This window comes from Hirundo rustica, chromosome Z (genome assembly GCF_015227805.2).
Source record: "Hirundo rustica isolate bHirRus1 chromosome Z, bHirRus1.pri.v3, whole genome shotgun sequence".
Taxonomy (NCBI): Eukaryota; Metazoa; Chordata; class Aves; order Passeriformes; family Hirundinidae; genus Hirundo; species Hirundo rustica.
Genome location: NC_053488.1, coordinates 83149149 through 83161536, shown reverse-complemented (window position 1 = coordinate 83161536; position 12388 = coordinate 83149149). Strand labels below are relative to the sequence as shown.

Here is a 12388-nt window from a genome sequence, read left to right as displayed (position 1 = left end):
ATGAAAGGAACATAATTTCTTTAAATAAACATGAACATCTGGTTAGACTGTATGCTGAGGTGTCCTTGGACAAAGGTGTTTTAGGCTATTCACTCATCTGAGGACAGAACTGCAGTTCCTGGTACTGCTAAAAATCTAAGGGAAGTACTTGGTAAGCACAGATGGAGCCCAGAGTGGCTCAAATGCAGCTGACTGCCTGCAGTGTCCCAGCAGCTCAGGATCAGCAAATGTTCTTTAGATCAGAGCAGTAGATACACACAGAGGTTTCCACAAACTTGGTTACCCAAGAGACGTGACTAGCACCTCCTGGGCTCAAGGTTCCTCAGGTATTTCATGTGTCATTTTACAGTGTTAAGTGCTTCCTCTTCTTGTGTCCCCACTCCTCACTGGATGGACAGCCAACAGCCATTATACACAATAGACTTGTAATACTCAAAGGCAAAAGCTCTAAGCCTAAAACTAGCACACAAAACCTGGTATAACCAAATATCTCTCCTTCTTTGCCTCTTCAATTTCTAGCTGACACATTTTTCTACCTTCTACTGAGAAATAACAGAAATTAAAGAAGCTTTTCTCTATCCCAAGTATCCAAGGACATAGAAGCACATTTTATGTACATGCTTATTTAGCCTCAAAATTTCTCTAGAAGACAGGACTGCTTTCCTTGTCCTTGCCTAAGGCATTAGTAATACAACAAAACAGAGGGGAATATTTAATTTATGTGTTATTCCCTGCATCACGTTCAGTGTGCTGGGCAACCTTAATACAGTTTTCCCTCTTACCGACTTTCTGACATCTGTAAAATGGGAATAACTCTGAAGCAAAAAATTACAGACAAAAGGCACCCATATGAAATACCATGATGGGAGATGTTTACTGAAAACATGAAATAGTCCCATGAAACTTTAAAAAATCCTGCCCTGATAACAAAGTAAAAACTAGCATATGGAAAGCCAAAGGATAGTACTACCATCATGTTTCAAGGCCTCTGCTAGACAGCCCTAACAAACACTTGAACTGCACACATGGTTACTGGAGGTCTAAACACCAGTACATCCTCCAGACACATGCAAGAGTGACACCAAAAATACTGTACTTCAAAACATTAGAAAGTAATTTGGGAACCTCAGACTTTCCCTTTTGCCCTGCTTAGACCTCTTCACTGAAAGAGGAGCTGACACTTTCTGCTGTCTTTGGTCCCAGTGGGGCGGGTAGGCCAGGGTAGCAGTCAGGGACTGACGGGAGCTCCTTTTCCTCCCACTTCACTACAGCCACAGGAATGAGATAGACAGATACAAAAACATCAGGTACTGCCACTGCCTCCAGTTTCTTTACAAAAAAACCACTGAGCAATGCTCCTGGATCATGCAGTCTCCCACTTATTCAGTTAGTGTTTAACTTTCCATCTGGAATAATGGATGCAGGAATCTCAGCAGATACCATTTTTAAGCAATCCTGATCCCCAAAAGATACAAACCAACTCCACTTGTCTTACTTTTTGTCTGACACTTACTGAAGTGTCAAAAAAAAAAAAAAAAAAAAATTGGGATTGAATTTCCACAGATCATATACAGCAAAACAGAACTACAGTTCTATAACTCCAAAAAGTGGAGGAGGTTTGAAACAAATCAAGGTAACAGAAACACTCTCATGCTGTCTCTGTTCCTGTCTGAAGAAGGAACCACATGAGGAAGGCAATCAAGAAGGAACTGATAGCAGAGGCTGGGGGAGATGGGCAGCTTGGTGACGCTTGGGAGTGACGATTTACTTGAATCTTAAGTGTCTGTCTTCAGTGGCAGAGCATTTTATGTTTACATATCAGTATGTATTATAAGTATTAATCATGCTTCTTGTAGGAAAGAATCAATTTGATTAGAAAGGGTTAGAGATTAATAAAGTGATAAATTACCCTCTAGAGGTGACACTACAGCTCAGATCAATTTTGTTTTCAACTAATAGATGGGCAATCATTTCTACTTTAGCGAATTACAATGACACACAACAATCTCACACAGGCCTATCTGTTAACATTTGTACTTACAAACACTACCAAAACACATTCCTTCCTTCCTCCATTTCTCTGCAGGTAAATGACTTGAGATACTTAACTCTGCACCTCCTGAGAAAGAAAAAGTCTAATGCTTCCTTTATTATCTGTAAAACCAGCTTGTTCAAAAACTTGAATGTCAAATGAACAAACAAACAAACAAACAAAAAAGAAAACTAAACCAAAAAACAAGCCACAAATGCATCTTAATTCTCCTTTTTCTCACTGTTCGCCATAGTGATCCCAACATCTCCTACCTCACAATTTTGCTGCTTGTCACTGTAACAGCTACACTCCTGGCAAAAACAAGTAGCAAAGAAGTAAAAAAAATAGAAATTTCTGATACATTGCGTTACAAGGACTAGCAAGTCAAGAGTGAAAGGCACGTCAGTCAAACAACAAGCAAGGTTCTGAAAGTGAAGAATAAAAAGTTCAAATTCGGTGGACAAATATATGAAAATGCATATTAATATTCATACCTCATTCACTCTAAGGGAACTTTTTTATGTTCCTTCAAATATATTCAGCAGGGTGTAAAACCTGCCTTAACATGTATTCAAGTTACAAAAACTCAATCACACTTCAGAGCTGCTCTCGGTCAGGAGCTGATCCAAAGTAAAGCCTTTACACCACAGATTCCTTAAAGTTCCTACAGGTCCAGGTCCCCCTAAGTTACCTCTGTGCCCCTGCAGCACAAGGAGATGTTCTCAAGGGAGCAGATATTCATCTCCAGAACCAGCCAACATGCTGAGCTTGAAGACTGCTCTGGGTAAGTCTGCAGCTGTATTATTCATACTTTCATTTGAACATTATGCAAGACAAACCTTCCAAAAATATTTTCATGAACAAGATGAAAAACAAAACATGCCAGAAGAACTTTTATTGTCCCTAGGGACAGTCAGTTTCAGAGTAAGGACGCAAACATAGGACACTCGCCCCCAAGGTGAGCACACTACAAATACTGAAATTAACATCTCTCAAAAAAATTCTAATTTGGATCTTAAAGAAGTAAAGGCACCTTAATAAATTAGGGTGGGGTTTTTTTTTTTCATTTGAAAAGCCCCACTTTGGAGAGGGAAGAAAAAAAATCTCAGTCATGATGACATGTACTTTAGCAGTTCAGATATTATTAATGAACTTCCGTGTGCTGAATCTAGATGTAGAACAGATATCCAAACAGCTGAGATCATATCCATTGCAAAAGTGGAAGATGACAGATTTTTAACTGAAGAAATGGCATTTCTTTCATGTTTTGCTTATTTCTCCCTAACCCCTGAAGATGCTACCTTTGTGATTTACTTCAGCTTGAAACAATTTAACCGTGTTCATTTATTTTATTCAAATACAAAAGGTTTCCCATTTGGGAAGGAATCTAGCTTTAATATTTAAGTATCAGCTCAATATTTTAATTGCTTAAATTATATATGAACTCATTTTAAATGTGTGCAATAGTTAAACACTAACTTAGTTTTTTAGCTAAGTTGATAATTTAAACCTTATCAGGTTGAGATGACTAAAGAAACCCCAAACTTCCAACAGATTATTTATTTCCTTTCTTGTTCTTCTGTGTACCTGTCCCTTCGTCCTCACTTGCAAACAGAATGTAAAAATGCTGCCAGCTGTCTGTCCAGACAGATCTGTCCAGCTACAGTGCTGCTTTCTGTCTAGAGGAGAAGAAACTGAGGCTGAGACCCCTGTAATGAGGTGCACGATGACCAGAGCTTCACAGCTGACTTGCTGGTAGCCCCCTGAGACCTAACTGAGCACAGGAGCCTGGCTCCTCGCTTCCCACAGATCCAAACAGAACAGATGGGAGCAGCCATGAACCCATGAGCAGACACAGCTTCTGAAGGAGAGGCTGTACTTTCCTGCTCTGATGACAGCTTAGAACAGCAGTGATCCTGACTTTGTTTGCTGGAGCTGCGAATAACTTAACATCTTTTGGGAAAAGTAAGAGATCAGCATGCACTGATGAGTGCTGCCAAGCTCCCATCTCCTCTGTCTGCACAGTATTTGCAGGCAGCAAAAGCCAAAAGCCTTTTTTGCATCCCTCGAATCTCAGACGTGGGAGGGCTCATGGCCATGAATCTTACATCAGGGTCAGAAGTCAGCTCTTCAGGCAGATGCAACTGCAAACCAAAGCAAATGGCAAGTGTGAGCACACATCCAGCAGCTCCTCTGGACCCACTCCAGCAGGAGCAGTGGACTTAGGAGTTAGGCTCATCTAGAATATCCCACTCCAGGCACAAATCCACGCGTCATCTCTGAAGTACAAACACCTCCATTTCTATGCATGCCACGGCTTCCATACCCAAAGTGGTCAAGCAACAACACAGGAAGATTGATCTTCACAGAAGGGAGCAGACAGAAATCATAGGCACAAGCAGTGACAACTGCAGGAAAGTCTCCAAAACATCTGCAGCAGAACCACAGTAAGTCAGCTGCATGACATTTAAAAGGCACAAAATATCAAGCCAGTAGGTTTTGAATTAACATGTTGAAGGTGTGTTATTGTGCAATATCAATGAGAATTTAAGACAATTTGGCTATGTCCATACATAGCAAGGCCCAGTGCCAAGTCAAGGCCTCTCTCTCCCAAGCCATTGGTGATAAAGTCAGATGGAGGTGGAAGGCAACAAGGTGGGTGGAGGATCAGAGAGACACTTGCTCCTACGGCATGCCTTTTGGATGGTCCCAGGTTAAACAGGAGAAGAAGGAAGGCTGGAATCCCACAGTAAATCCATCTGACAGAGGAGAGAAGACATGACTCTGTAGCTTGGGGGACATACTCGTGCTGTGGGAGATAAGATATCCTGTTGAATTCAGCTCACCCTTGCTCACCAAAAAGCACTCTGGGAAAGGTTCAGCTAACAGCGAGGTGAAAGATGGGTTCTACAACCAGAGAACAGGTTGTATGACTCGTGTGTGGTCGCCTGGTCTGTGAGGCAGTGACTGGTTGGCGAGACACGCGGACATCAGGTGATCAGAAAGCTGGCTGGGTAAAGGGACACGTGAACAGGGACACCGCAGTGGCAGGCAGTCAATGTGTGCTTGTTCTGGTTAAGTTTAGAACATTGAAAGGCTTGGTTTGTTGCAATAAACTATCTTCTTCAGAGCAAGCAAGAAGGAGGTCCATGTGTCTTTGTTCCCCATTGCTACGCCGCGCCAAGCCTGAACCAATTAAGCTGTGTTAACCTGCAGAAAGGCTCCTAAATGCCCTGCAGCCTCACAGAAACCCTGGGGACGTCTGCCCCTGCTCCTCCACACAAGGCTGCCATACCCTCCAGAGCTCTAGCGTGCTCAGACAGGGTATTTCAGCTCAGCAAATAATACAGCAACAATAAATGGCATAAATTATTCACTAATGGAATTACGTCTAGTAAGTCAAACAGACTCTATAATCTGAAAAATCTTTTGCTTAAAAAATGCAATAATTTTGGATTGGTATTATATTTCCTGCTATGATTATTCAAAGCACTATATATACAAAGACTTTGGAAAAGGAAGTCACTTAATCCGATTAAAAAGAAATCTCCCACCAGCTGAGAAGCTAGCAATTTCCACATCTTCAATTCATTTGTATAACTTCCACCTGTAAAATACCCTTCCTATATTCCTATAGGACATTGCTAAAGCTGCAGTCCCTGCATTAGCTGTTTGCTCAGTTTTGCTTCCTAAAGCAGGCAAAAAGAATGACCTGCAGTTTTCAAAAATGCTTCTTAATATTAAGAAATGTCTGTGAAACTTGAATCAACATTACACTCTCACAGATGCTTGAGGCAAACTATTCTGTTCCCACCACAAACAGCAATCATTATTCTGTAAACATGACAGATTTCTTCTGGAGCATTGGGAAGTTGCTGCCTGTAAAGAAGAATCTGATGAGCATAATTAAATTAGCTCACCCATTTTAAATATTTTGGCACCACATCTCAAGTGAGAAGCAGCCAAACAAATTTGTCTTGCTACAAGCTTCTGTGTAATTTTTGCAGCGCTGCAGGGTACTCAACATCTATTTGCAGTCTTCATATGCATCCCTGCTTCTATTTTCCAAATGGGAAATATGGACACCTAAATCTGTAACAAAGGGCAAGTAAAGGACATGAGAAAAATCTTTCCTTTCTGTTTTTCTATTCCCTTTCATACGGATTGTTTCTTCAGCAAACTACAGTTGTATGCTTGCAGCTGGAGCACCATTTCATGACCTTCTGTTTAACATCTTAGATCCTCCACTCCTGACCTCTCTTTAATGATTCCTGCCTGTTGTCCAGCCTCTGTGTACTGTCTGCACTTGCAGTCTGGAGTTCTCATCCTCAGCTTTCTCCCCTTGGGTTTCCATCCTTTGGCTTTGAAGGAGAGTTTCTGCACCAGCCTCTCAAGATGTTTTCCTAGACAAACCTTTCCTCCCTTTAAGTCAACTCCAGATCCACCTATAAAGCCCTTCTGGACATTCTTCTCCCCTTCTGACTGCCTTGCTGAGTGATGCCTTTGTATTACCTGACAACACCACCTCACCTTCTCCTTGCTGCTCTTTAAGTCAGCTCTCTTCAGATCCTCCCTATCCCTTAAACAAGATACATTCCATTATGCGATATTACACACATGCCAGTCAACTTCGTAATTGCTCTTGTACTTGACATTAATCATAATTCTGGCCAATCATGCAATAATTCTATGTATTACTTAGGAAAAAATGCCAGTCTACGTAAGTCAGAAAATACCCCAATTTTGCTAGTTTATTGTTCTAGTAGCCCAAATCTGTCTTTATCATCAGTGTCAGCACCTTCCATGCATGACTTCACACTGATCTACAAAACTGTCTGCACAATTTCCCTTCCCCTTTTAAGGATGCTCACCAGCACAGACATCCCCACACCAACAGCCAGCAAGACCCAGACTACAACACCCATCTGGACACTACTGCAGAGATCCTGTCCACAGAGCATCCTTTGGGCCCTTCATCTACTCCCCCCCACCTCAGCCCCTAATCTACAGCTAAAACACCATTCCTGCTTCCAGACATCCTGCAGTTTACACAGCTCCCCACAAATAACCATACCATTAACTTCTCCTTTCCAGTCTCTGTCATCAAGACATCAGTGTGAAAAAAAAAACCAACCCAAAACTCTGAACTACAGCAGCAGCCTATTAGAGCTACTGTCACCCTGTGGAAAATAGGCTGACGTTGCTTCTTTGTGCATTTGCCTGTCTGCATTCACCCACTACACCTGAACTTCCACTAAAATTACACAAACAGTTAAAGTTTGGAAGTCGCTGGATCATCTCTCTGTTCACAAGATATAACATTTAGTGAAGCTCCAAGCAATCAAACAACAGTCCTTCAAAACTAAAGACTGTTCGGAAAAGGAGTAAAATTATTAATTTTACTCTAAGTGCTGATACCACAGAAACAGAAAATTATTTCATACACAATGTAGTGGGGGGAAAAAAAAAATCAATAGTTTGTTCCATGCAGCAACCAGAATGAGTACTGAAGGTGAAAGCCAACTACATGATTACGTACTTGCAAAGAAACCATAATTTTACTTTATGTGCATTTTTTCCTCTTCATCTTATTCTCAACACATACTGGCACAATCAAGTGAAATTAAAAAGAACCACCTATTCACTAGTGGGTTATATTTAGCAAGAGGCAGTCTAACATATTAAAGCATTTTTCCCACCAGTACTGAACCTAAATTGACACTGTCAACAGCCACTATTACCACAAGATATTCTGCAGAGTCAAAGAAAGCGGATTTTAAAAATATGTACCTAATTAAAGGTAAACTACCAGCTGAATGATGGTACAGCCACCAGCATGTCACTTGTACAGGCATGGACTTCTGGCAAAGAAACTGCACAGGCCCTTGCTTGCACCCAGGTGCTGACGCCTGGCATCAGTGAATAGAGGCTGCTCAGTTACACTGTTTGTGGATCTCACAGAGGGTTTCCATCTAGGACAGTGACAGCATTTTTGAAGAACAGGAATGCCATCACCCTTAGCAGAGTTTAGACGAAGATGCACAGTAGCCAAGCCCCAATATCCATGACTGCTCTCACAGCACAAACTGGGCCCTGGACACAGTAACCACAACAAAAGGCTAGAGACCAGTTCAGTTTAGCAACCTGCATTTACACTTTCCAGCCCAGAAGAAAGAATTCACCCCAGCATCTGGCAGTTCCCAGAGTAACACTTCTCAGCCTGGGATGTGACATGTAATTCTTTTTAATGGATGGCCCAATAATTTTCTCCTCCGTTCTCAAGAAAAGCAGAAATTAAACTTAACACAGGTGACACCAACTGAAGTCAGTAATTTCTGTTTTTACCTGCAGTGTTGAAAAGACTGAAGACCTTGAGGACAGCAGGATCAGTGGAAGCCCTCACACAAACAGCGCAGAGAAACAACATGCAGTCAAAAGTTTAACAGCCCAACATTTACCCTCACACATACACACCGGGGTGTAGCAGACTTACACCACTGTGAAGCACAGCAGCTGATCTACATGTCTGCCCACTGTCTTCTAAATTCACAGTGTACTTGAGAAGCACAGTCTCATGAAGTCACTCCTTTGAGAGGGCAAAGCTGCATGGAGTGGACATCATCACTTCAGGCTCAAGTACAAATGAACCAATTCCCAGATGAACTGTCTACCCTGGAAGGAGACATTCTAATGCTTCTTTGAAGCATTCTGTTACTACTGGAAGGTTTCAAAAGCAGATATAAACACGAACCAAGTCCCACTCTCTTTCACTGACAGAATAATCAGACACCATCTACTCAGGAGAGCTCTTCCCAGTTAACCCTATATATGATCACAGGTCTGACCAGCATAACATTTGCAAAGATGACCTTTCAACATACAAAAATTATCCAGACCTAAAACTCACCACAGACCACATCCACAGTGAAGAAAATCCCTCAGTATGTGTAAAAGACTGAACGTTAGAATAATGCTATAATGCCAAAGTCATTACTACCTTTGTAACACCTCCGAGTTGAGGTTTCAACCCAACAACGTTTTCTTCTTTCTCTTTTTTTCCTTTTTTTAACAAAAGAAAAGGTAAGGACGCTTTCAAACAGCTTCCACTTACTAAGCAAACCACACTAGTTATGACTTTTTTTTGTCAAAACAGAACAAGTAGTATATGTGCAAAACAAAACACAACCATCTAAAATTCTTAATTGCATGAGCATGAGGTCCAGATCCAAAAGTAATTTTCTGTGACTTACCAGAATTTCTCTTTGACACGAGCTTCAAATTCATGCTGACTACAGTACAGATCACAAGAACCAAGAAAACAAGAGGCTTCATCTTTCACTTTCTGTGACAGCTGAAATGCAAACATAGTACAAAGTCTGAATCATAGCGTTTCACTACAACAAAGAAGCAGCTACAGTTAAACATTTCTCAAAGAACCATTACAAGGCAAATGCTTAACGTAACAACTCAGTTTATGTTTCGGTAGGAGTAGGAAAACATAACAGTTCAAAGTAAGCACGTATGAATGATTTACTTCTTACTATCAGACAAAACAGTTGGGTTTTTTTTTAACGGCACCTCAAAAATATCATTTTGCTCTCAAAGCAAAAAATCACAAGATGTAACAGTTTATTTGAAGTAGTATGGGTCTGATGTGGCAGATTTTTGTATGTTATTTAAGGGGAAGACCCTGATGGTCATAATTATCTTGGTCTCATACAAACCATATACTTAAGGCCACACACTTTAAAAAAAAAATCATATTGTACAGGAAAAGACACAGAGTAGGTTATTCATGTAATCTCTCTTAGCAACCTTATTTTCCCAGTGGCGGCCTTGCAAAAGCTCCTACAACGCCTGCAATTGCCTATAATTAATGCTGTTCCGGAAATTTCTCCTATGCAATGAGGTAAAGAAGGGTAAAAAAATCGGAAATCAGTGACTGTAGGTCTCAGGAGTCTCATTTGTGAAGTTTACTACTTACTTTATATTATGTACATGAAAAAAGAAAAAGAGAAAAGCTAGTTTAGAATTTTATTTTTAATTTTAATTCTGTTCTCATTTACAAGTACCAGGTCATTCAAGAAAAGACAGCAAGAGCAAACTGAGGCTCCTTCTCTGCACTTAAAAACAGGTAGAACAAATCTGAATTCACCAAAGTCCATCCCTCTCAAAGAGAGATGCTTAATTATGAGCTAGAGTCCTCAAATACATGCTTAGCTTGAAGTCATGGGCCTTTAAGTGGCCTGATATATCTAAACTCGGAATTCATCTCCATATAAGACACAGACTTTAGATCAGGACCCTTATTACCAGACAAAGCAGGTCATCTTCTAAATCACTGTGGAGTTAATTATTCAAACCAGAAGATTCAGCATACACTTTACAGCAGTTTCAATTAAAAAGAAATGCACAAAACTACCAGCATTAGTAGTCAAAACTGAGGCCAATGAAATGGAATCCTCCCATAAATGCTGTAACACATCTGTCCACCCATCTCAGAGGCCCCAAACCCTCAACATCAGGATCAACCCAGACCCCTCCAGCTCTGAACATTCTCCCAACACGACAAAGCAGCAAGAGGTTGCAAAGTCCTGCTGTTCACTGATGCTTTTTCAGCTTGAGTTTATTACACCAAATATTCTTCCCTTGTAATTTTATTACTGGCCTATCACTGTATGAAGAAAATCTAAGTAACCCTGTGTAATCTTTTAGACTATAGGAATTGTGCTGCTACTCAATTATTTCAAAATTACCACTTAAAACTGAAATTTTCTTCCTCTCACCTCACTGTACTACAATCTATGAACAGGCAGTGGATTTTTTTTTTTTTTCTTCCTGAATTCTATGGCACTTTATTCCTATTGATTCCTCACAGTAGCAATGCTAAGGCATCTTCAAGAAATAATATGCACTGAAGGCTGTCTGACAGTGGTTAATGACAGAATTAGCATTCACTCTTCCTTGACCTCTCCTTGGAGTAACAAAATCCTGAAACCAGTAAGGCCATCTTGACAAGAGAGCTTAAAAAAAGTAATTGAACTGAATCTTTTGACAGATAATTGCAATGATGATGTTATGCTAGAATGATTTTTGAGTACAGCTCTGCAAATTAGTTTCTCTACTTTTCTCCCTTCAGTAATTACAGCTGAAATATGGAATTCCTAGGTCCTTTTTCATGTGGGCCTGTACATCTCCACCCCAAACAAGCTAGGCTGCATTAAAAACATTTAAAAATTCAAAGCAAGTTCTGCCAGCCAATATTAATGCTAGGCAGAGCAGAAAATTCTTGGTTCTGTCAGCACTGATAGGAGTTTTACTTTTTGAAGCCTTGGCCTCACCAAGGCAGTCAGTCTCTGTACCAGCACAAATCAGGAAAATAGAGCAGGAAAAGGGCAAGAAACCACAGCACCACCCAGTCATTCATAATCAAGCCCAAAGCCTCGGCTTGTCACATCTGACATAACTCCAGTGAGGCTAGCATGCAAATACACATCAGAGTCTGAGCTGTCACTTCCCACCATGGTAGACATTGCACGAGGAAGTGGCATCAGTCACACCAGCGGGTCAGCTGGTTTCTGTCCTGAGACAGCCACAACCAGGCTGCTCAAACTGCCCTGCCAGAGAGGACTGTTTTGAAACATTCACGTTAACAAAGAACACAAGATACAAAATAAGCTGTATTTCCCCCAGAAGAATGCCCAGCAGCCAGAAGAAGGAAGGCTGTACTAGTTCAAGATAAAGTTTCAATTTGCTTGGGAGGTTTCTGGAGTTGAGTGTGCCAAGACTCTCACCATGTCTCCCAACAGGACCAGTCTCAACTCCCTCCTCAGGGCCACTCACTCACCTATCAAGCAGTGGGATCAACTACAGACTACTTAAGCCAGCCCTATGCTAGGCTTCTGGATATAAATCCATAGTGCATGCCAATGGTCTGATGAAGAACGTGAAGAAAACTGTGCTACCTTGACAAGACACAAGATAGAACAAACCAGAGTTCAATGCCACTTCCCTGCACGCAGGGGCTGATTTTGCCATTTGACAAAACTCCACCCACAGGCACTGAGCAGCATTTCCCTAAGGAGCCGCTTTGATGCTGCAAACTCCAAGCAGGGATGAGTAGGAGCTCACAGTGTAACAAGAATGTAATACTCTGCTGGATGTGCCTCATAAGAGGGGAACTAAGTTCACACCATTCCCAGAAGACTGAAGACACCTTACTCAATAAAGACACAGAAATACCAGTTACAGCCAACTTGTCGAAAAACAGTGAGAGGAGGGAAGAGAGACAGAGAATGAAGTGCATGTTGACAAAAGTGAAAAAATCACTAGTTCAAGCCTTGCTGTGACCTGTCA

The 12388-nt window shown here is 41.1% G+C and overlaps 1 protein-coding gene across 7 annotated transcripts in view; it reads right to left on the bottom strand.

The window, feature by feature from the left end:
- IL1RAPL2 (interleukin 1 receptor accessory protein like 2) overlaps window positions 1–12388 on the bottom strand; it is a 368778-nt gene that overhangs the window by 346735 nt on the left and 9655 nt on the right. For all 7 annotated transcript variants that reach the window (XM_040091162.2, XM_058424218.1, XM_040091160.2 and 4 more), the window contains one exon: window positions 9283–9383. In XM_040091162.2, coding sequence (XP_039947096.1) covers window positions 9283–9364 — 82 coding nt within the window. In that variant the 5' untranslated portion in view covers window positions 9365–9383. The remainder of the gene's footprint in view (window positions 1–9282; window positions 9384–12388) is intronic.